A 26851-nucleotide genomic window follows, 5' to 3' on the forward strand; every position below is an offset into this window, starting at 1 on the left:
AAAATAAAAAACCTACTCAGCCATAAAGGTAACCAAGAATCATTAAACTACTGCAAACTACTACACACACCAAAAAGACTGCGGGGCAGGGGTGGAGGGGGGGCTTTTACACATCTGTGCTCAGGGACCCGTTGGCCTCAGAATGCACGCATACATATACAGCATGGTGGTTTAAATCTTAACTGTCTGTGAACTGGACTTGTTGCACTGCTGTTTTCGAGTGAGCCCTTTCTGACAGGGTTGGGTAAACACTCTTAATGACTGACTGCTCTCCAATGATGTATTTCTGGGCTGTTTTTCCAACGTTTTAAGACTGCTGCAATCTAAATTTGTCCGCGCTCCGCCTGTGGAAGCAAAACAAACGGAAGTGTGCGACTTAACCGCACACATGCATATACACATGTTGCCATAGGGAGCCCAAACTGGTCACATCCAATTACAGCCTCTCTTTCCCCTTTTAAAGGAAGGCATTTCAAAATGGATTAGCCATCTTTATTTCTCTATTTTTCTCCTCACAAGCGAAAGACTTCCCTCTTAAATGCAGAAGGAGCAGAGCCAGGGTTTGATTTGTTAACTCAGCCAAACGGGCTGTTTGAAATTGAAAGTGTTTTCACAAAATAACACAAGTGAAATTGACAGCGATGTCCCACCATGGTTGTGGTGGTCAGGATCTATTGTCCAATTCTGTGCTCTCCGTTAAAGTCTCCTTTGTCCTGAGCTTTAAGCTAATCTCCATTTAGTCCAACTGATCCCCACAAAGATTTTTTTTATTTTCTTACACATTCTCCCACCCCAACCCAGAGATACACTGAATTGAATCCTGCAGCAACATTTGTATCAAAATCATGTCACTTCACTCAAAGGAATTCTCAAAGCAAGTTGTTAGCAATGGAAATGAGTGGAATTATCACAGCCCCACTGGCAATGTAGGCAAGATTTTAAGACTTAATATAAGATTAAATGACTTAAGACGGACTAAAGCCCAGTGGAAACACGTCTCCTGGGATTCAGTGTCTTAATGTGTCAGTGGGTTAATCTTTGCATCTGCGTGGGAGTGGTAATCCTAGCCCCCCGTTTTGAATTTACCATCCATCACATGCTACCACTAAAGAGATTTGGACCAGCATCAGAGGCTACTGGATTTCAAGGAAAGCTTTCAAGCGGGAAAGCAGGATGTTGGCTAACACTGCCGCACACTTACTGTAACGTGTTAAGAGAGAACAGGAACAGGCTTACCTCGGCCTCTGGTGCTGCAAACAAGAAGTCAAATGTACAGCCTGATGAGTGAAAGTCTGTGTACATGTGTGTGTGTGTGCGTGTGAGAGAGAGACTTCACAGGAGGTGGGAGGAGGGAGGAACGGAGAGCAAGAGAGAGCGTGATAAACTGCACTGTTACAGCACTGCTTGCACTTTGCCCTCTGTTGGACTGCAGTGTGACTTCACTGTGTGTCCACCCCTGTTTGTGAAAAAGACAGCTGGAACAATCCAATCACAGTACTCTTAAAAAAACAGCCAGCAACACACATGGGAGCTGACAAAAATGTTTGTTCTAAGTTATCTCCACTCCAGGGTAACTCTATTCAAATCTACTGCATAATCTCCCAACATTTCAATGTTAACTATTCACATTTTTTTAAACTAGAGAGTGGAGAAACAGAGTCCTCTAAGATATGATTTACCTTGTAACGTCACTTCTTAAATTGTTGCTTGTATGGTTTATGTCTGCCAAGCCCTTTGAACCTTCATGTGTGATAATGGGTTATACAAATAAACTGAGTTAGGTTGATTTGACTTGTAAAACTCAATAGTTGGTGAAAAATGACTGTTTTGCATGCAGTTGAACAGTTGCAATGTTAAATCTAATGTATGCAAGACCCACCACTAGATAAATAGCACAATGTTTTAGCACTGATGTGGCTACTTCAGTGGATGCTTACATTTTACTGCAATAGCATTTTAAACACATATTTTTGGTGCTATTGGACACTAACAAATTTATTTCTATAGGCAGTTTCATACAGATTAAATGCATTTCATAGTGCTTTACCAGAGACTGATCACTGATCGTTATGGTAAATCGGGGTTAGGAGGACAATATGTATAATGAAAAAAACAGTACAACGACTATAACATAGTGTCGGCAATATCTCAATAATAACGTCCATTTTCCACTAGATGGCGCCAGATGACGGGTTATTGATTAATAAGACCCGTACGGCATTTAACACAAATATCATCGACAGAACAATTATAAATGTGTGTTGAAGAATTAAAGATCATTAATACCAGTAAAAAGATACTTTTACTGTTGAAAATTAACACGCCGGGTGTGTTAACACAAAATCAACTAATGTAGCTACAGTTTATGTTTCCTTCACTGGCTCCTACGAAGCGGATCGTAAAGTGAATTAGATGAAAACATTTCTGCAAATCATATAAGAACTGCAACTGGCAATCAATTCCCCTCTTTGTCCGTCTGCTGATTGTATTCTTTTGGATAGTCTTCAAAATATTGTCAGATCCTTTAATCCCTAGCTTGTTTTGTACAAAGCCTCAAACATATAATAGATTTACAAATATTTACTTCTAAAAATAATTTCATTTCCATATTGTATTAGACTAAAAAAAAAAAACTACATAAAGCCAAGTAAATATTTCGTAATTTCGGGATTAAAGGTTTAGGGTGTGGTGTAGAGCTTTAACTGTCAGGCTTTTTTGTTCCTTAAAAGCCAGCGTTGGAGAAAATAGGATTTTCCCCGTTATTTTAACTACGTTGACTGATCGTGAAGCTTTTCGTACGTTCACTGGGAAAATTCCGAGCATTCTGGTAGCAAGCGAATGTGTCATAATTCATATCCGATGAGACCCCGCCCTGTCCACGGTGTGCCTCTGACCATTCGTGAGCAGTCTGTACAGTGGTGGTCGCGCCAGCTTCCATGGCGACCAGCTAGAAATGCGTTTTCTCATCTCCACCAGCCGGTAAGCTCCCGTTAGAGAGCTAACGGGCGTCCGATGTCATGGGAAGATGTAGCGTACTAATTCTTTAGAGCAATTGCGCTGTACATTAGTATGCTAAGCTAATGTTGAGCCGTTTACGTTTACCAGCCTGCAGTGACTAGGGCGAGCTAGCGGCTCTAAGCTAACTGCTAGCGTTTACCTGCGGGCTGCTGCTAACTACTCTACGCTGCTGTTGCAAGCTAACAGAATGGAAAGTGTGAAGGGAAACGAGTGTGGAGCGATTTCGTCTTCTTCGACACTGCAGGGAACACTTGATTCTAGCAGTGACAGTAACTCCGTGAAGCCAAGCGGATTATCGCCGCAGCACTCTGGAAAGAGACCATCTATCGGGGAGGATGACGGAGGAGGCGCAGAAGCGAAACTCTTCGGGAAGGGGCTTGCGGCCACCTCCCTTCTCCAGATTGCGATAAGGAACGGGATTTATCAAAGCCAAGTTGCCAACGCTATCGGTGGAGCGGCCAAAAACGCAACCATGTCCGTTGTGAAAACGGCCAACATTTACAGTCTGACATCGGTGAACAGTTCCACCTCGGTAAACTCTATGCTGAGCAGGAGGCGGCACAGGCACAAGAGGAATCTGTCTCTGGGGGCTCCGCCGACCACCAGTTCGACCGGAGCGTCCTCTGCGGAGGCGGCCAGCCCAGCTCCCTCATCCTCGCCGCTGAGTACCCTCAGTCTTGATCGAAAAACCTTCCTCCGACAGAAGCAGTCGAAGCAGCTTCAGGCCTCTGATAAAACATGGGTGAGATCGGACCTCCGGCGGGGTTGCATTCACGTCCACGACTGGCTCACGCCCTCCTACCCGCGACCAGTGCTGTGTACAGTGGACACTACTTCTAAAGAGGTAGCCTGTAAGCTCGAAGGAAGTAAAGCTGGGGCTGTGTTGAGAATTAACTGCAAACCTACTGCTTTAAGTGACCTCAACGATCTTTGTAAAGATACTAATGGCCATGCTGATGACATGAAAAGTCTCAGTGACAGTGTGGATATTAAAAATCTCCAAAGTGAGGAGAATGAACTCACAAAAAATGTGGAACTGCCTTCTAACTTGCTACTTGATGACAAAACTGCTAGTAATTCTTCATCTGAGGTCTACCTGAATGACATTGGCGTGGATTTGAGTACTGGAGACTGTTATGGAGTCTACTCAGGCTCTGACATAGAGAGCAGCACCTGTGAGGACTTCAGTGCAGGGGGACCAAGAAGCATGGAGCACGGGGACTCACTCAGCGATGGGTTGGGTTTGGGCACCGACTCTTCTGTGCTGAGCCCAAACTGTGACAGCGCTCCAGAGGGACCTGACCCATTTGAGAGCTCCTCTGATGAAACAGACCTCATCTCTTCTCCCTCACATTCAGCTATCTCTCTCTCAGACATCCCCAAGACTTCAAACCAATCCGCAAGACCAAGTGTTGACACTGAAGCTGGGGCTGGTGACCACACAGATACACACATATTAATCAAACCTCCTTCTAAATGCTCCAGCAGCTCACAGGCTCGCCCTCTGACCAGCCAAGCTTCTGTCCAGCCTGAACAAGAGGTCCCTGGGGGGAGCAGAGGATGGCTTGAGCCCATCAATATAAGCCCAATGCCGGCCCTCTACATCCAGCTGCACGGTGGAGCTGTGAGGCGGCTTGGGGATGATGAAAGACCTCTGCAGATCTTAAATGAGTACCTCACTAATCTGGGGTTTGAAGATCCATGGCGAGTGCAGGAGGAGGGCATGAATCCTGAAATTGGCTGCCTGATCCGCTTCTACTTTGGTGAGCACTTTATTTTTAGTGAGAAGGAAAGGCATCTTCTCTCAGTAAAGACAACAGTTGTCCCAATTCTTATTAAAACATCCTGCAGTGTTAGATGTAAGAGCACCACAAACTAATGCAAGCCACTTTAGTTGTGCTTGGCTTGTCTCTACACAGTCATTGTTCTTCTGTTCTCACCATGCCATGAGTGCTGTCATTATGTTTGGTCATTCAGACCGTTAAACAAGTGGATTCAATTGTCCCAGCAGCACAATAAGCTGTGTTGTGCGTGTAAACTGGGTAAGGCAGGGAGACACATCTGGAGGTAACAGGTGTACTCTGTCAGCAAAGACCAAATCCTGATGCATTATAGAATCAGTTTGTCTTCTTCCCTCTTCCTCTTGTTGTTGTTGTTGTTGTTGATAAAAGATCCTGTTTTGTCCACTGTCATGGTAAGAGGATGGAAAAACAGGGACTCTTATGGGATTAGCATTGCTGGATATTGTTTTTTGACCTCATTTTTGACCTCATCAGCAAAGGCTGCAAAATAAGAGTCGGGAGGAAATGATTGGACTTTGATATGTGCTAAAATTCCTTATATTTTAGCCCCCCCCTCCCAAAAAAGAATAAATAATTAAATAGACCATTACACATACCATTGCAACCCTCATAGACACACTCGTGACATGCTACAAAACTGGTTTCTCTGCACTCTGAAAATGCAGCTGGACAGATTCCCCTGCCCGTCATTCTCCTTTTATGTCTCACAGTAGTAACATAACACTAAATAGAGTTGTGCAGCTGACAGTGAGGGCCCTTCTATTAATTCAGGAGAGGACATTTTTGCTCTACGTTTTTTTTTTTTTTTTTTTTTTTTTTGTTTTGTTTTGTTGTCCCGTATGTGTTTGCACAGCACGAGTTGGTTAATTCTGATGTCCCGAGCTGAGCCAAAGAAGTTTGACTCATCTGAAATCCCAGCAGCCAAATGCACATTGACACGTTGTGCTTACGCTAAGAGAAAAGTGACCTTAGTGGAACTCAAATTTCACCTCCTCAGTGTTTCGGCTACCTCTGAGACAGTTGCAGCTGCAGGCTCCTCTTCAGCCTCAAACTGCAGCATCCAGAGGTCGCAGCTTTACTCTCCCAGACTTTACAGCCTTTTTTTTGAGTCTGAATGTCTGAGTGGCATTTCCAACTTGAAACTACAACTCTTATCCAGATTTGGCTAAAATTCAGCAACTTGACACGAGAGGTGGCTCAGGATGTCAGATGCTTTTTTTTTTTGGACACAAGCAAGAAAAAGTTGAGGTCTAGCATCAGTAGGGTGTGGCTGTTGCCTGCTTCATGAGAGACAGGATGTTCCCCATTCAGAGAACTAGACGGACGGAAAGGGCATGTATGTGTGTGTGTATTAACAACCAACATCTTACCTCCTCCGCCTAGGAAAGGGTGGACACACACAATGCACATTCCTCAATGTTGTTTAGTGTAAACTGGGCTCTGTTCATTGTGTTCATGTTTATGTTAATTATATATTATTTTTTGGACTAGATACTGATCAATCTACCAATAATGACAACAATTTTACCAACCAATCATAAGGTTTGTTAGTTTAAACCCAACAGTTCACACAGATCTTTTTCTTCTAAAGCTGCAGGCTAATGAAATGAACTATAGTAACTCTTGGCTGTCTTCTTTTCAACATTCTGTTTCACTTTCAGAGAAACTCTTCTCCTTTATTAGGTTCTAGCTTATCTACATTTCAGTGCACCATTGGTGTCTGCAGAGTCAGACCTCACTGTTTCTGTTTGTAATGAGGAAATGCGCAGAATTTAGAAAAGGGGAAAAGGACATGTTAGTAGATCTTAATTATATGTCAGTCTCCTAAATGATTTCAAACACAAGTAATGTTGAATGATATGTTAAAATATTAGCTATTTTAAATTTTTTTTTTTTTTTTTTAATTTTTTTTAAATATTCAAGACATGCTGCCTCCACCTTCTCTGGGATTTGCTCCTGTTTCATCTGATATTTAGCAGAAAACTGAAATGTTTGGTGTGTAAAGCAGCAAATTAAGTATATAATCTTTTTCCATTGAAAGCATAACGTATTTTACAATATATAATGTTTTGCAGATGGCAAATGAATTGAGTTTCCTCAGATTAGGTGTGTTGCCATGGCCAGCTTTGCATTTTGCACTACAAATGTCTGCGTCAGGTTTTGAAAAGTGTAATAACACCTGAGGTGGCGTTCAGCTTGCCATTATTGCACTGTGTTTTTGTTTGATTTCGCCACACTTCAGAAGTGACATCATGGTGTCATTCTCCATCAGATGGTACTGGTACTAAAATTTTGCTGCTAATTAGGGTAGAGACGTAATTCAGTTGGTACCGTTAAAAAGTATAGAGTTTGGTAACCAACTGATGATGGATGATAAAATTTGATTTGAAAAAACTGATTGCTCCATCAGTTTAAATTGCAGATGATACAGTGACGGTGAAGTTCTGGACAACTTTTTCAGGGTTGTTGTTGTTGTTATTTCTCTTTTTGTGAGATTCTGGTTTTAGCTTTCCAGGTGTGCTGATTTTCCTCCCCTTTTTTTGGTATACTGTAGGGGGTCGGCAACCCTAGGCACGCGTGCCACAGTTGGCACACGAAGGGTTAACTGATGGCACGACCATAGCTGGACTGGCCATCGGGCATACCGGGCATTTGCTCGGTGGGCCGATGATTTTATTTAATTTTTTTTTTGGTAACGGTATAAACAATGAAACGTGGTGGATTGGTGTGTAAAAATAACTCAGTTGTTTGGTGGTGGCTATCGCGGAGCTTCCACAGATTCAGTAACATTAGTAAGTGGTGGAGGCCAGCAGGTGGATGAAGGAGAGGGGAGGCAGGAGGAGGAGAGACCCGAGGCAGCCGCCGGTCCGAGTGTCAGGTGAACTGAACTTCAGGTAAGAAGTTATGACCTGCAGTCTATCTGGGTCAGATATAAACCAAGTTTAGGTGGAGTTTATTTTTGTTGTGCTGACTTTTTACAGTCAGTTACAATAACTCATACTGCGTACTAGCTAGCACGACAGAGTTTCTATACAGCTGGGTCGGTGCTATGATGTTACTGATAGTGAACTTTATTTTATTCAGAAGGTTAGTTAGTAGAGTTGCCAACCGTCCCGTAAAAAGACGGAATCGTCCCGCATTCAGAGAAATTATTACGTGTTTCGTGATGATCTGAGAAGGGTTTGTCTAGGATGGAAAAAGACACAAAGGTGGATTTATTCTGTCGTTACGCTGCACAGCTGCCTCTTCTTCTCTCATTCTCTCCCCCTCTCTCTGCTGTTGCTACTTTAATCATGAAACTGATCAATGATCAGCTGATCGGCTTTTCTCTCCTGTTTGTTTATCGCCCACTTTGCGCCAGAAAGAAGAAACTGCCGGATGTCGCGCTAAACAGCAGCACGTTTAAGCTTGATCAGCTGTTGTTAGAATTTATTTAATATTAATTTCTAGTATCAGCTGATTTTTGCTGGAGCCACAGCTGTAAAGCTGCTGGTCATGATATCGGTTTGTATATCTGGTGAGAGGGAAACATGAAGATGAAACCAGGAGATGTCCTTACTGGATCATCAGAGCAGAACAGGTGATGGAGAAACAGGTTTACCTTTTAGGTGACATGAATGAGTTGAACGGAAGCTATGAACTGTTTCTGAGAGACAAATAACACCAGGATCCTTTTCTAAGTAGCTGACAGCTGGTAACTGTGCAGGGGCGGGTCTAGCAAAGTTTTGCCAGGGGACAAGGTTGGGCATTAACAGGGAAAGGGGGGCACAAAGAAATACTTTCTTATTCTCATTTAAAATGTCTGATAAATAATTATCTGAAGCTTACAACCAAAGTTTTTATCTGACGTAAAATGTATAGAAATCATACATATACCAACAAGATTGTACATCACTGTCACAACAGCATTTGTTTTCATTCAAAGGCTTTATGGCTTTAATACCTGGTGGGCCGGTCTTTAGTCAAGCCGGGCTGTTTTTTTTTGGGTTTTTTTGTCCCAGTCCAGCCCTGGGCACAACACGCAGTGAATTAATCTGAGAAGGTGCATCAAAAAATAAATGGCCGCGCCAGCGGTGCACATCGCAAATCAGCTCGCATAGACACATTAGTTGTGCCTCTTCTTAATGACGGTATTAGCTAACAACCCAAACTACCAGATTCAACTTGTAATTGGCTAAAAATAACTTAGCCTACTGGTGAGAGGGACGTTGTTAGCTTTCCACATTCCAACACTTCAAAAGCTTCAGGAGCTTTCTGCTCAGCACAGCATCAGCACCACGGAAAGACACGGATACATCTGTAAACTCGAGACACAATGCATTTTTGGGACTTTCAGGTGTGTGGACCAATGTTTGATTTTCTGAACAAACCAGAAATCTTTAATGAGCAGCTGGATTTGTCTCGCATTAACTGGCTGAGTTAATGCCAGTTAATGCGACATCGAAGCAGCTGGAATCCACAGCTGTGCGTGTTCATGGAGCTTGCATTTTCACCTGCTGAACATCACTACCTGACAAGTTTGACCTTCTTCAGAACATTGCAGAGGCGTTATTGACGGTATTTGGCTCTACATATCTGTGAGCAGATTTTCTCTCACATGAGTGTCCTCAGGTAGCCGTCTGGATGCTGGACACTTGGAGACCTGTGTCTCTGAGTGGGAGACCAGAGATCACATAACATGTGTGTCTCTGTATTAACAGACATGTCATATTGGCTTAGTTTATTTTTCTTATCATTGTTATGAGGAGACCATAAATAGCATTTGTATTTTCTGTTGTACAGTTCATTTGCTGTTATGGAGTTCTTGTTATGGGTAAAAGGTGTCTTTTTTGTTTCAAAATAGCTGATAACTATTCACTGATAGCTGCCAACATCTGCGAACAAATATAATTCTATAAAGTGGTTCTATATAGTGTGTAACTGTTCATATAGCGCGTTATTAAATTTATTGCTAATGCAATCATATGGCACACTGACTTCTGAGGAAATTTTAAATGGCACTTGCCATCAGAAAGGTTGCCTAACCCTGCTGTAATAGATACAAACCTCAGTGTTAGTGCTGATCATGGAAAGCATACAATTGGAAGATATTGCACTGATATAGGATTTTTAAAATTGATGCCAGTGTTTGGTGATTTAAAAATCCAATATGAATATTGAGGTCTAAAGATGTAAATGATTTTCAAATGATTTGATAAAGAATATAATCTCCAGCAAGGGCAGGAGTCAGTGAGTAATTCATAAGATATATTTTACATGATGATACAGTGATTCTATGATATGTTAGAACACAATAAATCATGATGTGCGTGAAGCTGAATTGGAAAAAGTAGCCCAAATGTTTAGTTTGCATGCTTGAATTAAGAGTCTAAAATAGGTTTAACAAAAAAATAAAAGATTCAGTTTAAGACTCTATATCTGACAGATTTAAATCCTTTGCACTTTACAGATTTCATTCAGTACCATTAAAGCACTGAGGTTCACTGAAGCATTACTGATGAGTCAGCTAGGGCCGGTGAAACCTAGGTGATGTTGTGTGTAAGTCACTGGAGGAGGCAGTAGGGAGGATGTAGGTGCTGGCATTGTAGGACGTTACATAACAAGGTAATCTGATTTCAGGCCTCTCAGTGGCTCAGACTCTTCATGTGTCTCCCTTTTTCTTATTCACTGGTAAGAGCATATAAAGTAACTTTGAGTTTCCAAGAATTTAAAAACCCTGGACAATGTAGTCAGTGCTTTAAAAGACCTAGAATGTATTCTGGCTTATACTGGCAAAAGTCAGCTCCAATTCATTACTGAAGCTAATTTGTGTCAGCAAAGGGTTAATGTAACAAATGATGACTGAGTGACTGCTCTCTGCCAGCCCACAGGCTATTGAGCTACAGTTCTCTTACATAACCACGCAGCTCTCACTTTGTGAAAGAGAAGACCATTGAGAGAGAGTTGATTCACAAAATCCCATAGAGCAAACAACAACAAAAAATACAGTAACCTCTATAATGCTGTTATGAAAAGTCTGTTTCTGTCATACTGTATTCTTTCCCTCCGCAGGTAAACCTCGTAGTGTGGGAGGTTCTGAGCGCGTGCAGCTGTCCGGGGTGTTTAACGTGCGGAAAGGGAAGCTGGCACTGCCCGTGAACCGCTGGTCAAAACGTCAGGTCACTCTGAGTGGAACCTGCCTCATTGTCTCGTCTGTGAAGCATGCCCACACTGGCAAGATGCACATCCTCCCTCTCATCGGAGGAAAGGTACTTTGTGAGACGTTTCATGTCTTTGACACACAACAAGCAAGTACTGTGGCTGGGTATCTGTTTATCAGGGACAAAAATACTCTGCGGTTTAGACCAGAGGTCTTTTTGTTCCTGCTGCATCAGGATCTTCTTTCCTAGGTCTTCGTTCTAGCTTAACTGCAAGCCTTTGTTGAGATTTGGATAATATTGACCTAATGAATCATTCAAGCTTAAAAAGTGTTTTCTACACATAATAGACAACTTGCCAAAGAAACAAGTTTATATTGCATCTTTAGGCATTAGTACTTGTTGCAAAAACACATCATTGGTTCCCATGTCTTCAATTGAATCTACAAAAAAATAAATCCCATAGGTGTGACAAGTGTAAAAGGGTATTTTTTTCATCAGTAAGGTGATTCCTTAGTCTCAGTGGAAGAGTGGCTGTTAAGAAGGTATTTTAATGATGGAAACAGGGAGAAAATATCTTAAAAAATATAGACGGGAAATCGGTGGCAACAAGGTATGGAGTGACGCATCCATATTTGAGATTTTTGGTTTAAATTGGAGTTCAGGAGAGAGGTACAGTTACAGCCATATGTAAAACATGGTGGAGGCTCTGTAATGGTTTAGGGCTGCATTTCATTTGAATGATGAGAATGTCATTGGAAAGATAGATACTCAATAAATGTAATTTTTAATGCAGGTGGAGGAAGTGAGAAGACACAGCCACTGTCTGGCTTTCAGCTCAGCTGGTCCCCAGAGTCAGACCTACTACATCAGCTATGACTCCTACACAGAGTACCTCCGCTGGCAGAGGACAGCCTCAAAGGTACAAAGTGCAATTGTAGTCAGAGGCACATCTGAACATTTAAACAATTTGCTGTCATCATTGCTTCTGTCTGTACTGGTTACTAGCAGTAACTTGCTATGTGCTTTGTATGCAAGTGTAAATCTAAAGCTTCTCAAGTGCAGAATTCCCTTTTTGTGTTAGTATCTCTTCTGCTAAAGAATAATACTGGATATTGAGTTTCAAACTTATGGATGTGTACTCTGTCCACATTTCTAAAGAAAATACATCATTATCTGTGTGAATTTAAGGTTTGAATTTAGGATTAAAACAGTATGAAACTATGGATTTATGTGACTAGTAGACTATGTTTAAGCATTGCAGCTCATGCTTGTTGGTTCCAGAAATATTCTATAATTCCAATTTCATTAATATATAGTGGCAGAATCTGGTTTAGAGATGTTACAGGGTTAGGGTTAGCAGAGTGTTTCTGTGGGTCATACGGACCTATTTACACTTACATACCACCAAACAGTGATCACCATCTTGAGCAACACGTGTCTCAGTTACATGCTCAAAGGACAGTTAAGCACGTGAATGAGAGGAGTCAAAGATGAATCTATGAACTCATTTGACAAATATGAGCATTAGCCTCATAGTTGACATACTTGTTGAGTGTTGTGTAAACAGGAAAAATAATTCCAGTAACACAAAACCGGTTTTGGTGTTGTACGAGCACCTTGCTTTCGTTTTTGAAAGGCTTTTGAATGTTTCCTTTAAATGGGACCGATTCTGCTTTTCATTATTTCCTGTCACACCATTGTTACTGTTACAATATCAGAATTTATTTAATGAGTTTAGTGTGTGTACGAGTAATCCATGTGATCTAATAATAATAATAATAATAATAATAATTTTGTTTATAAAGCGCTTTCAAACAAAGTGCTGTACAGCTATTTGGAAATGAAGACATAAATAAATAAAAGTGATACGTACAAGTTAAAAACACAATAACAAGTTCAAAACATAATAAAAGTTAAAAGCAATAAAAATTAAAAAAAACAAAATGGCATAGAATCAAGACATGCAGGATACGGTAAACAAGTGGGTCTTCAACTTAGCTTTAAAAACCTCCACAGAGCATGCCTGCCTAATATCTTGAGGGAGGTTGTTCCACAAAAATGGGGCACGAAAAGAAAAAGCACGCTCCCCAGTAGTCTTTTTTTTTTCTGGCTCTAGGAACTTTTAAAAGGCCAGAATCCTGGGATGGGAAAGCACGGGATGGAACATAAAGGTGCAAAAGATCAGAGAGGTATGAAGGTGCCAAACCATTTAAAGCCTTGTAGGTGAGCAGCAGGACCTTATAATCTGCTCGAACCTGACAAGGTAGCCAATGAAAGGATTTCATTACAGGGTGCTCAAATTTTCCATTTTTAGTTAAAATGCGAGCAGCTGCATTTTGCACCATCTGTAAACCTAAATACTCACACAGTTTCATACCATTTTGTTTTGTTGTTGTTTTTTTCTTTAGTAAATATTCATTAAATATTCAGTAAATATTCCTAATATGGTCATCTCAGGCACAAAGATGGTTGTAAGCACAGCAGCCCCACTCACTATTCAAACTTTCTGTTTATGAGGGGTAGCCAATGGGAAGAAACTTCGCTGAAAAGCAGAGGAGCTAAAAGCGTGTGTTGAAAACAGAGGATTAAGGGCAGCACCAAGACCTATTATAATGAAAATAAGGATCATTGAAGACTTTGAGTGTATGTATGTTATGTAAAACTAGTTTAATAGAGTCAAAGAATAAAAATTAGTCTGAAATGAACTTAATGGATCCCGATTATGGCTAGTTTGATGGAAGTAACTGCAAGGCTGTTGTCTCTCTCTCTCTCTGTCTCTCTCTCGCTGTCTCTCTCTCTCTCTCTCTCTCTGTCTCTCTCTCTGTCTCTCTCTCTCTCTGTCTCTCTCTCTCTCTCTCAGATCGCCTCTCAGAGGGTGAACTCGGTGGACCTGTCATGCTGCAGCCTGGAGGAGCTGCCTGCTCAGCTGTTTTACAGCCAGGACCTTACCCACCTCAACCTCAAAAACAACTTCATGTCCCCTCACAAAGGTGTTCCAGCACTCACCAGGTCAGTTTCTCACATCAGCTCTCCTGCACACACCGATTCTCAGAGTACGTCTCTCCCTGTGCGTTTAATGATATGGCACGGGGAGGATCTGGTAGTAAACTGTGTGTGTGTGTGTGTGTGTGTGTGTGTGTGTGTGTGTGTGTGTGTGTGTGTGTGTGTGTGTGGTTTCGTGCATGGTTATCCATGGGTGGTGGAAGCATGATGGTTTTTGGGTGTGTGTGTGTGAGTGATTAAAAGAGAGCTGCAGCAGTGATGAGAGATTTGACGTCAGCTGTCTGGCCTCTCGGGTAGAGGGCTTCTCTGTGTTTTCCAGGTCAGATTAGGCGACGTCAGCTGCTGATGTCACGGTTTTATGAGGTTTAGCAGTCTTTCTCTGACTTTCTTTTATCTCTGGCTTCTTTTTTCCACACTACCTTCATAACAAAATATTAAGTATAATGTCTTGCAAAATTGTCTTGCACAGTTTTCCTGGTGTACAAACAAGCTTGTACAAAAGCTTGATTATGAGGTCTTGAAACCCGTTTAGTATCACGGAGGAAAAACTTTCCAGGTCTTGAATATGAATTACATTTACTTCTTAATTACTTTTCAATTGGTTCATCATGGAAGTTTTCATCAGTTTCTCTTATTTATTTCTCGCTTCTGCTATCATGTACAGCAGAAGTGGGAAAGTGAGGTTTGGTGCTTTCATGAATCACAGAGAAAGCACCAAACTTTAAAGTTTGTTTACACAGTGAGATGCAAGATCTAACATATCAGCTGAACAGATAAAACACTATTAACTCGCACTGTAAACTCATCAGGAAAACACTAATAAAATTTGCCTCGCTCTTTAGTCCCTTGCTTTATTCCGTTATAGTTTTTTTGGAGGCTGTTTTTATTTTGAATTTTTAAAAATAAAAAACGAAAAGCAGGTTTTGTTTTTATAACGTCAATTAAAAAAGAAACTCACTGACTAAAACTCAGAATAAGGTAATTGTATAATGCTTTACTCTCAGCAGGGAATCAAAAAGTTGTTTTCCCCAACTGTACTTTGCCATGGTGGTGTGCTGCTCCTGAGCTTGCTCTGTTTAAATAATCCATATAACACCACAAACTGACTGATTATCTGGAAATGCCCTTTCATTATTTCTAGAAAATCACTTAGACCTTATTGTGCAGATAAAAGCATTCCTAGTTTTTAGAGATGTTCTCACTTTACGCTGAGCATCAAAGAGACGTGTTCTCAGCAACTGAGACTTGGTCCTTGTGTCATTTTGTTATCTTGGCAGCAATTTTAAAGACATTTGACCATTCTGTAAGCTTTGATTTGCGACGTAGAGCACGAAAACTTTTCACTTTGGATAAAAATGACAACGACAGGGGTTGCACATTGTTTTTGACATGTGCGTCTTTTCAGAATTGACAGTAGTGGAGGTGTAGTCTAAAAAAGTGTTTAGTAATAGTTTTGTGCTAATGAGGACATCAGTATGAGACAGTACAATCTCTATTTTCTTAAGTTTTGGTACAAAATTTGCATAGATAAGTAAAAATGCCCTGATCCTCAAATATAGCTTACACTTCTAGCATAAACTGTCTGCAGATTGTCTTGTAAAGTGACCAGCGTTACGTTTTATGGTAAAGTGGGTAAGTAAAGTGACCAGCACTGACAAACCTATTATGTACAGTCAGAGATTAGCAGCATTCATCTGAACAGCCTCGTTTTCCTTTCTGTCTGCCTTTATTTTGGCTTCTTGCATCCATGCCTGTCAAGGCAACATGACATCAAAACCTGAAATTTGCCTGATGGCAATCTCTACACGTCATTGTTTTGGCACAAGCATATGCATATCATGCAGTGTTTTAAGGACTGTATCCTTGCTGTGGTGGGCGGGTGAGTCTAACTAAGAAGAATGTGGGCCTGGATCAGCCTTTCACTCTGATTGCTCTGTGAACTGGATTAGGAGGAGAAGAGCGCAATGAATATAAACAATATACACAAGCTTCTTACCTGAAGCACAGGCTGCATTGTTCTGTTGAAAACTTGATACTTTGTGTCCTTGAACCTTTGTATTAGCTTCTTCTGTGCTGATTTTACTTTTTTAATCTGGCAGGTGTTATGTAAGTAATAGTTGTTCACTGTGTGTGTTTTTTGTGTTTTAAAGAAGGCCAGAGTCTTATTATAGCACAGAGATGAATATCTTTGTCTCTCTTTGTCTGGCCCTGTTCCTCTTGCCCTTCCCTCCTCTCTCACACACTCTTGCTGAATACTTCTCTCTTTCTCTCCCCTTTTCTTTAGGTTTTGTAAACTGAGAAGCCTTAGTCTGTCAAATAACGCTCTGTCTGAGTTTCCTCTGGCCCTGTGTGACATCACCTCCCTCACGGAGCTAAACCTGTCTGGAAATCGTCTCTCCTCCGTGCCTGCAGAAGTAGGAACAATGCACAAGTAAGTAAATGACGATCCAAGGTTTGCAGTTTCATAAGAATGAAGCCTAAAATGGGATGTGTCCTCACTGACCTGCATTTTGCTGACAGAGACATCAGTTTGGAGTTGTTGTTAGTACCATTACGGTACATCAGCGTTGATTAATCCATCTCTCTATTGAGCGAACAGCTGGCTGTGCACCAGACTTCTGTCGTAGAAATCTAGAGGTGTTGTCCAAGTGCCCATAGTACACAGTGACACTAACAGTGTCTCTGTGTGATGTGGGAGCTTGGAGTTTCTGCGCATATGCTGGCTTTTTTTTTTTTCCTTTTGAAATTTTCTAGGAATTTCAAAAGGCAAAACACAATTTTTATGTCTAACTTGGAATCGGGGCGTTTATTTGGAAACAGTATTTTACTTTTAATGTAAAATACTCAGCTATGTTCCATAACTGAATATAAAGTAATATTTAAAAGTTCCAAATTAAGCTTGTTTATACTTACAGACAAGTCAGTACAAAAATGTCAGTCCTGTTTAGTGTTTGAAGTCTTTTCTTAACACTATATTTGCATAACATGTTTTTTACACACAGTATCTGTATTACAGTTTTTCTCAAATGTTAAAACACAAAAGCCAATCCTGTAACCCAAATGACCAGTAGTCTAAACACATTTACTAAATGTAGCCACCATATTCCAGTACCATAAACACATGTCACATGAAGACACAATTCACAAAACACAACCCTCTGTACTCATAAATCTAAACACATTTTTCCTTGCTAAAACACATGTTGCAAAACAACTCTGCTCATATTCTCAAATGAAAGCCCATGTGATGCAAAATGCTTGCCACAGTCACCAATCTTTGAACACAGGAACACACCTGGCGTCATTCACTACACACAATGACTCAAAATTGAAGACACTTGTTGCTAATGCTGTACCCACATGTAAAAGCAAGTTCAGAGTGCACAGTATGCTGAAGATTCCAAACAAACACAATGGATGAAGGCAGAGTCAGGGGAAGAGGAATTTGATGCAGAGGAGGGAGAAGAGCTGGCCCTGGAAGAAGAGGAGCAGGCCAATGAGGAAGAGGATTTCAAATGAGAGGAGGAAGAGGAGCGACCAACGAGGAAGAGGAGAAGGCCAACATGGGAGAGGAGAAGGTCCAGGAGGGAGAGCAAGACAACCTCGCACCATCATTACGGACGAGATGCGAGCAACAGCTCAGCGACATGATGCCGCACAGTGATTGTGGTGTGTGTGGTGTGAATAACGTAAATAAAAAAACTTCACACCCTGTTCATGTTTTCAAGATTACTGTTGTGTGCAATAGATTCTGTTTTTGCATTGAGTTGTGTTACAGTAGTGTACGTACATGCAGGATTTTCTATAGATTTATACTACTCATATGAAACTCACAAATCTAAATGCCTAATCCTCTGCAGGGATCTACGACGATCCGTTACTGTATAGTTTCTAAAATATGCATTGGCAGTTATGAAACAAAGAACCTTCTCACAAATTGAGCATTGTGTTTTCAATTGTTTTGCTGTAGTGTGTAATGCTGTGTATAGTGTTTACAGTTTTGACAGCTTCGAGCTGCTCTATTGGTGTGGGAGTTTGAGTTTTGCAGTGGGAAGGTGTGGTTGTGTTTATGTAGCTTTAGAGAAGGGTGTTGTGTTTGGACATTGGGGGACCTGGTGGTAACGTTTGTGACATGTGTTTTTAGCATTTGAGAAAAACTGTAATTACGACTAAATGCCCTTCCCTCTGTTTGGCTCTGGCCAGCCTGCAGACTCTTCTCCTGGACGGTAACCTTCTGAGTTCACTGCCTGTGGAGCTGGGCTCTCTGGAGGGCTTGACCTACCTCGGCTTATCCTTCAATTGTTTCAGCTGTGTGCCCCCTGTCCTAGAGAAACTTGGAGGGATGGAGAGACTCTGTCTGGCAGGGAACAAGCTCTCTGTCCTGGACTTGGCTGGCCTGCAGTGGCTGTCTGCTCGCTACATAGATCTCAGGTAAAAATGTCCGCGCAGTAGCTTACATTTTTAGAATTGCCAATGACAAATACTGCAGTTCTGCATGACTCCCCTTTCATGTTTGGTGGTCTTTGAAATGGCAACAAAGGTTTAATTTAGCCTTTTGAAGTACAAAATAAAGACGGAGACGGTGAAGGAAGGGAACCTGTCGGTTAATTATTTTGGTCAGTCGTACTACGAATGCCTAACAACTTCTTCTCAGGTTCTGAAATGTGAAACGGGTCAGAGGTTAAAGTGTTTGCTTCTTCTGGTCCTTTCTTCCCTCTTCCTTTACTTCCCCCTTCTCTGTTCCTCTCTGTGCTGTATGCCTCGAACAGGCTGAACCAGCTTCAGAAGGCGACAGTGGCAGATGTGGAGCAGCTGGCCCACATTGTTCATCTGGACCTGAGGGATACAGGTCTAGACGAGCTGGATGTCAGCTCTCTCTGCAAGCTGGAGCTCCTCCGCTGTGACAGAAACACTCTTGCCCTCCTCAGAGTCTGTGGCCACGCCCTCAAGAGCCTGCATGCTGCACACAACAGTACGACCACTTAATTTTTTCTAGAGAGATATTAAATCCAGAAAGACGTTCGTGCCATAAAGAGTTGTGTTATGATTTTAGAGCTGAAGCAGCTGGAGGTGCATCCTGTTCCAGAGACTCTGACTGTGCTGGATTTATCCTGGTATAAAAACTAAGAATACTTCACTGTCCTATTTACAATCTAGAAGAACAGAACATGTGCTTGTTGTAAGCTGAGTGCTGACTCTGTTTGTTTTCCTAAAGGAACAAGCTGGGATGTGTCCCCGACTGGGTGTGGGAGAGCAGCAGACTGGAAGTGCTGGACATCAGCCATAACTGTGTCACTGAGCTGCCTGTACGGTGAGCATCGCACAGACACATGATTCTTATGCTTTTCATGAAAGAACAGGTGGGGAAATGACAAAAATCAAAGTGAGGGAAAGCAGCTTGGACGTAACAGCTGATAATAATGCATCATTGGAACTTACTTGATCTTCAATGTGCCTGTGGTAAGGTTCTTAAAATATATTAAATTACATTTAAAAAGACTTAAGAACCAAGCTTGCAAAAATTAAACTAAACTGAAGAAAGTTATTACTGAAAATAAAAACTAATGAAAAAATACAAAACTACATCTCTTTCAGGCAGTTCTTTTTTTCAAATCGTGAAACTGTATGATATTGATTGATTAATTGTATGAGGGATATCACCTAACATTTTTAGCTACAATTTAAACGTGCCCCTTAAATGTATCACATACAATAATCATAAAGTTACTGTTTAGAAAGGAGGACAGCTAAAAGGATCCACTGACTACATGTGTCTGTGTGTCTGTGCACGTTACTTTGTTTAAAACGTGGCTGTGCAGAATGAGGAGATTGTGGGTTGCAGTTTTCTTTTCATCCAAACCACATGAGTGGCTAGAGCCTTTATCACAGGAAACCAAAGATATCAAAATGATGCATTTAAATAAAGCGCCTTGAGCTTTTCTGTGAGAACCAGTTTACATTTTTGCCGATTGGAATTCTCAAAATTTGGAAGTTTTAACTTTTAAAAAAAATTGTCAGCTCCAATTTTACACCTCTTCAGGGGCCTGTGTTAGGGTTAAAACATGTTTTTAAAGTTTCTAATTAGAATTATATTAGATTAGTTATTTTGCACTTATTTGTGATGATTGCAATTATGGGTAAATATGGCATTATTATCAGTGAATGTCTTCACACAGGTAGCAAAACAAACGTGTGTGTGTGTGTGTGTGTGTGTGTGTGTGTGTGTGTGTGTGTGTGTGTGTGTGTGTGTGTGCCTCTCCACATACAGAGTGGAGTAGGCAGCAGTCACAGTGTGAACACTGTGCTTTCAGCCATAATATGAGAACTGCTCATCAAGTCTGGCCTAAAATCACCACTTCATTTATTCAGACCTAGAGCAACACACCTGCCAAGTGTTAAGCAGATCTTATGAATAGTTGTTGAGATGGGTGAAAAACGGATGAACAGACAGATTTTCTTTCATTCGTATGATGTAATCCTGCATTCACAATCACAGTTATTTGGGTTCATTCATGCTTGATGATAGTTTCCAGCTACATGAATCTCAAGCATAGATTAATTGAATACAAAGTGAACTCATTGCACCTCCATGGGAAATCAGATGGTGCTCAGCATGGTGGTCCCACTAACAGATGTACAGCACACACACTGAGTTGGCTGTGCTGTTTGTGTTTAGGCTGCTGTCCAGTGGGAGCCTGAGAAAGCTGCTGGCAGGCTGGAACGATGTGTGTCAGCTGGATGAGAGGCTGGAGCGATCACAGCTAGAAGTCCTGGACCTCCAACACAACCATCTAACTGAGCTCCCACACAACTTGTTCATCAAAGCGCAGAGGTGGACACATCTTTTTCTTCCCTCCTTTTGTTCTTTTCTTGTGTGTTTCTTCCCATCAGCATGTATCCGTTATTTATCTTGTACTAAATTTGTACCCTCTGTTGGAAATTCCTCCCAGCCTGCGATACCTAAATGTGTCGGCCAATAAGCTGGAGAACCTCCCTGCAGCCAGCCTATCAGAGGATGCCTTCAGCAGCCTACAAGAGCTCTACGTGACCAATAACAGCTTGACTGACAAGTGCATCTCTCTTCTGACTGGACACGGCCACCTCAGAGTGCTTCACCTCGCCTACAACCAGCTGCAAACCTTCACTGCCAGGTGAAATACTGCACCTGATATAAACTGAGCTTTAAAATGTGACCATAAAGGCTTCTTTACATCTGGACATGTTAGATTTAACTGTAGGGTTCCTTTATCATTTCTGCTCCACTATCCTCACTCACTCCACCTCTAACCACCAATTCCCACATTCCTTTGCTTTTACAAGGTGTTCTATTCCTAAGTAAATGGTACACATCCTTCATCATCCTGTATAAAATCTGAGCCTTGGTGCAGGTCATGATTACTCCTTTTTACCTCCACGTCCTGCAGTAAACTAGCTCGACTGGAGCAGCTGGAGGAGCTGGATTTGAGTGGCAACAGGCTGAGAGCGGTGCCCACGACCATTCTCAACTGTCAGCGCCTGCACACGCTCTCTGCCCACTCCAACTGTATCAGCGCCTTCCCTGAAGTCCTCCAGCTGCCTGAGATTAAGGTAAATCTTAACTTAACTCTTTTTCACCTAGTAATAGGGAGGTAGCTGTAGTGTACTAATGCCACTCACTGAATTAATGCTTACCTGCCAGAAGTATTATTTGAGAGGAGGAGGTAGCTGTGGTAATGCTAATGCTGGATAGATTATCCAGCGTTACAGAACAGAAACAAAGAGAAAATAAAAGAAATGCAAAAAGAAAATTGAATTTATGCAGTTTATAAAACAAATTGGAAAAAGATGATAAATTAGACAAAAACAATTTAATCTGACTCGTGTGCACATGTCAGGACTGACACTGTGTTTCTCTTCAGTGTGTTGATCTGAGCTGCAATGAGTTGACTGAGGTGACTCTGCCAGAGATCCTTCCTTCAAAACTCCAGGAGCTCGACCTCACAGGAAATCCTCGACTCAGCCTCGACCACAAGAGCCTGGAACACCTGAAGTATGACTCACTCACATAAACACACCACCACCTGAGCTTGGGAATAAAAGAGCAACTGCCTGACCTGTCCTGTTCTCCCTCTCTCTGTAGTAATATCCGATGTCTGAGGGTGGATCCTTCACCTTCAGCTCCTTGTGTGAGTGAGAGCCAAGGAGTCCCTGCAGTCTGGAGTCATGGCTACACGGAGGCCTCTGGAGTGAAAAACAAGTCAGTCTTTCTTTGATGCTTCAGCCTTTTTTGTTTTGTTTTTTATGCCCCATCTCTGGCTTTGTGTCATTGTTCTTGTTCTAAACTGCCTCCGTCTTGCTGTTCTCAGGTTGTGTGTGGCTGCTCTGGCTCTGGACAGCTTCTGCGGCATTCATGAAGCTCTGTATGGAGTTTTTGATGGAGACAGGAATGTCGAGGTGCCTTATCTGCTGCAGTGCACCATGGGAGATGTGCTCGCAGAGGAACTTCAGAGGGGCCAGAGGCAAGAGGACTACATCATCAACACTTTCCTCACCATGCAAAGGTAAACACTGACCTCCAAACGATGTGTGATTTGGAAGGAAAACAGCCTCACCTCACTCAGGATGTTGTGTGCCCATCTCCTGCAGGAAACTGGGCACAGCAGGCCAGAGGATGGGCGGGTCAGCAGCTCTGTGTCACATCAGACATGACCCGGTAGCGTCCAGTGAGCATGGTGGCTGCTTCACTCTGAAAACTGCCAACGTTGGCAGGTGCCAGGCTGTTTTGTGCCGAGATGGCAAAGCTATGCAACTTTCACACATCCACACTGTCAAAGACGAGGCCGAGTACCAGAGGGTTCGGCAGCATAACGCTATTATCACTGAGGTAACGACACGTTTCATATGCTGCACAAAGTGCTGAAACAAGTCCATTTATCGACACCTGTGATTCTCACTTCCAGCTCCATATTTGTATTTTTGGACTCTAATAGAGTTGTTTTGCATATTTGAAACTTTAGCCATGGTTAATATGAACAGCCAGAATTTGCATGCTTATAGTATATAAATGGATAATAGAAAATAAGAAAAAAGGCCGATTTTGGCCATTTAATGGAGCTAAATATTGTCTGGCTTAAGCTGTTCTCTGTCTTAAACCACACCAGTTTTTGGACTACTGATGGGGCGAATCTATTCACAGACTGTTTTGTAATGTTTTTTAAAATAACTGACAGTAAACTGTATTCAATTCATTTAGTTTGGTGAGACCAACAATATAGAGCACACAAATACTGAATCTAAACAGACAAAAAGAAAAATTAACTTTGGAACAAGAGAATATTGGTTTTGTTTTACAGCTTGTTACTGAAACAGTCAGCAGTCCGTTTTCAACCCTACAAAACCATAAATAAATGTCATTATTGTCGAGTTTTTTCCGGGGGGGAAATACAAATGCTTCTGTTTGTCCTTTTCCTCCCTGCAGGATAACAAAGTGAGCGGCGTAACAGACTCCACCAGGATTATGGGTTACTCCTTCCTCTGCCCATCAGTGACACCTCACCCCCATGTTTCCACGGTGGCGCTTACCCCGCAGGACGAGTTTTTTCTCCTGGGCAGCCGGAGACTGTGGGACATGTTGTCGCCCAGTGAGGCGGTGGAGGCGGTAAGGAACTTACCAGATGCTCTGGCTGCTGCAAAGAAGCTGGTGACTCTGGCTCAGAGCTACGGCTGCTCTGATAGCCTCAGTGCCGTCATTGTGAAGCTCAGCATCACTGAAGAATGCTGCTGCTTCTGCGAGCCGCCACCGCCACCACCCAGCCCTGGCCCGGCAACTCAGCCCGGTTTACATCCTTATTCGGGAAGCAGTGATGGCAGCATTCCGCTGCCACAGCCGCCGCCCACCTCCTCAGCAACAGTGAGTGAGTTGAGCAGCGAGTTCAGCACATCTGAGATGAGCAGCGAGGTGGGATCAACGGCGTCCTCGGAGGAACCGCTGCCGCAGGCTGAACCCCCAACCTCTCACCCGAACCTCCCGGGGCGAGCTGGCACGCACAGGCCCGCCTGTAGGGGGAGCAGCTTCCACAGGCAGTTCTCTGGAGCACTGTCTGATAACGGGCTTGACAGCGAGGACGAGGAGCCCATCGCTGGTGTCTTCTCCAACGGTAGCCGTGTGGAGGTGGAAGCTGACGTCCACTGTCTCTTACGACACAACTGTGCTCAGTCTCAGCAAAGCACAGACAGCCCTCCCCCTGTCACGCTGCAGAGTGAGTCTTTGCCTCTGGCCTTCCCTTCCCCATCTGCCTCCCCCGTCCCGCCCTCCTCTCCCTACCTCGGTGGGGAGGCTCGGTCAGGAACTCTGGGCCGGAAGGCTCGAGGTAATGGCTCTGTGGCCTGTCAAGGCAGGAACCAGGACCTCATTGAGGAGGCTGCCGATGCTCCTGTCAAGAAGCAGGGGGGCTACTTCAACGCCCCTGCCCAGCCAGACCCCGATGATCAGCTCATCATTCCCCCGGAGCTGGAAGAAGAAGTCCGGCAGATCATCCAGCAACAGCAACAGCAGCTACAGACACACAGCCAGCAAGCACACAACTACCAGAATCCTGCAGACTACTTCCTCACACCCCTCTGACAGCTGCTCTCCACAACTGGAGTCAGTCTGTTTCACACAAGACCACAGAGTCTGTGAACGAGCTCAGCATTAAGTTCACTCAAGACCTCAGAATACTCTGACCCGGCTTTGACACTGTTTCCTTACAGCTTTTGTTTTGTTTACTTCACCTTGAAACCAATGAAACTTTTCTAACACTCATGTTGATGAAATGTTCACCTGTAAATTCATTTGTTCCACATCTTTGATTTGAAGCACTTTGCTTTGTGTTAGCCTCATTGATTTTATGTTCACTGGTACTTAGAGTCGGACCTGTCTGTTTTTGTCTTAGAGCAGACTGTTTCTCTCCTTGCTCGCCATGGCTGATGGCCTTACAGTTACTGGGGTTAGCAAAACGGTTGGACTAACTCCCTTAGGAGTTGAATACTTTTAAGTGACCTCGTCACTGAAGCGTGCTAATGTTCTCTGAGAGAAAAGATGATTATTTGTGAAGGCTGATATTCCAGATGTTTGTTTTTCGGGGTGTGCAGAGTCTAGTGGTGCTGCAGTGGCTACATGCTGATCAGTGGTTGACAGCTTAATGAATGTTCTCAAAACAGTGTTACAGTTTTCAGCAAACCGCACAAGAGAGCTACTTTTGCTATATAATAAAGTTTTCAGATAACCAAAACATGTCGGACTTGGGTTTATCTGTTAAAATCTTGCTCATTCAGAACCATCCACACAGTATCACTTTTATGTTTTTATGTAATAAGATTAAAACACATCTGCTTCTCGAACTTCCGGTTGTCACCTGCATACAGTCCACACATGCTCACTCATTTCTTTTAATTAATTTAACGTGTGTATGTGTATAGCTGCACTGAGAAGGTGAAATGATTGTATTTCCAGAATTCAACTTGTAGTGCATTTCTTCTACAAGCCTTATTCACCTAATTTCTCTCTCTCACACAAACATACACACACACACACACACACACACACACACACACACACACACACACACACACACACACACACACACACACAATTAGGGCAGGCCAATATGGCCAAAAATATTTATCATGATATATATTTGAAAATTTGCGATAACGATATAACTGACTACATTGACGCGAGGCAAAATACTTTACAACTCCACAACTTTATTAGTGCAAAAAAAACCCCATCAATGTATTTTCACTTAATCAAGCAGCTGTTTTTTTTTATGTGCATTTAAAGCTATATAAAAATGTATCAGTGCAAATGCAAATTCCTTGCTGACTAAAGGCATTTCCAGTGGAAATTGGCTGACATATCCTGAGCATAACGATGTATAATATCCACAAAACTTAAAGTCACAATACGGTAATATTATGTTGAAGCACAGTACATATTACTCCGCCGAGGCTCCTGTCTACGGTAGCTGTAATGTAGTGATGTGCGATACCACTGATTTCCTTTCCGATCCCTAACCCTTCTTTTCCGATAACGACGGCCCGCTTGCATGTTCTACTGAAAATTGTGCTTTGGTGAGTATCTGACGGACGAAAGCCAAACCAGTTCCACACCACTGAAGTTTCAGCATTTTTACAAACAAATTCTGGTTCATCCGTTTCATTCAACGATCTGCTTCCGCCCTTCTCATTCTCCGTCGCCACCATGCTTTTTCCGCCATGTGCGTATGAAAACAAAGGCACTGCGCATGCGCGTTTTACCCATATTCTATCGCGATCTTTCATTTTATCATTGCCTAACATTATACCGGTATTACCGTGAACGGTATTATATGGCCCAGCCCTACTTGCAATGCTTTTATATTCATTTTCTTACATTTACACACCGATGCATTGGGGTCACTCAGGATTCAGTATCTTGCCCAAGGATACATGGTCACCGTGTATTTGAAGATTAAGTCAATAATTGTCTAGAGGTGAAATGACTTTTACTGTTGTCTACCACATTTTTTCCTTCATTTTTAAAGATGGAAAATGCTCCTCACGATTTTTTTATTAGATATATAATTTAGATATTTAATTGTTAATAGCTTTATATATATTTTTTTTCATCACGTCCCTTTGCTGACAACACAGGAAATTGGAGCAGGAGAACATTTGCTTGTCCATCAGTTTCCTGTCAGCTAATTATTTCAGTCTGATATTTAAAATAAGAGTTATCTGCAGCCTTATTATTATTATCATCATTATTATTATCTTAAAACAGGTATGTTGGCAGAGCTGAGCAACCAGAATATCCAAACTTAGAGCATAACCAAAAGAAGAAATTTGTTAGTGCTGCTGTGATGATCAGGCTGTCTAAAATGGTAA

General features: G+C 42.2%; 2 protein-coding genes across 3 annotated transcripts in view; one reads left to right on the plus strand and one right to left on the minus strand.

Annotated features, from left to right (window-relative positions):
* The window catches only part of LOC146555174 (tensin-3-like), a 56342-nt gene extending 54998 nt beyond the window's left edge, over positions 1–1344 (minus strand). For both annotated transcript variants that reach the window (XM_085251104.1, XM_085251102.1), the window contains exon 1: positions 1237–1344. The gene's annotated coding sequence lies outside the window, so the exon portion shown is untranslated. The remainder of the gene's footprint in view (positions 1–1236) is intronic.
* Positions 1345–2872: 1528 nt separating this feature from the next.
* LOC146555175 (PH domain leucine-rich repeat-containing protein phosphatase 1-like) lies at positions 2873–25217 on the plus strand. Its single transcript, XM_085251101.1, has 17 exons — positions 2873–4781; positions 10872–11068; positions 11754–11879; positions 13821–13969; positions 16248–16394; positions 18167–18394; positions 18733–18935; positions 19017–19077; positions 19179–19274; positions 20640–20795; positions 20914–21114; positions 21388–21550; positions 21862–21992; positions 22083–22199; positions 22309–22503; positions 22589–22826; positions 23421–25217. The coding sequence occupies exons 1-17, from the start codon at positions 3206–3208 to the stop codon at positions 24564–24566; spliced, it is 5130 nt and encodes a 1709-aa protein (XP_085107227.1). The 5' UTR covers positions 2873–3205; the 3' UTR covers positions 24567–25217.
* The last annotated feature ends 1634 nt before the right edge of the window (positions 25218–26851 follow it).

This window comes from Mchenga conophoros, linkage group LG17, assembly GCF_057382185.1.
Source record: "Mchenga conophoros isolate Kocher_MC1m ecotype Shallow Benthic linkage group LG17, M_conophoros_male_GT1.1, whole genome shotgun sequence".
Taxonomy (NCBI): domain Eukaryota; kingdom Metazoa; phylum Chordata; class Actinopteri; order Cichliformes; family Cichlidae; genus Mchenga; species Mchenga conophoros.

Bases quoted from the DNA above. Each gene is read 5' to 3' on its own strand.
- LOC146555175 (XM_085251101.1), top strand. From the start codon at position 3,206: ATGGAAAGTGTGAAGGGAAACGAGTGTGGAGCGATTTCGTCTTCTTCG. The intron at 18,936-19,016 runs GTACGACCACTT...TTATGATTTTAG, and splicing joins CCTGCATGCTGCACACAACA to AGCTGAAGCAGCTGGAGGTG. The intron at 20,796-20,913 runs GTGGACACATCT...AATTCCTCCCAG, and splicing joins TTGTTCATCAAAGCGCAGAG to CCTGCGATACCTAAATGTGT.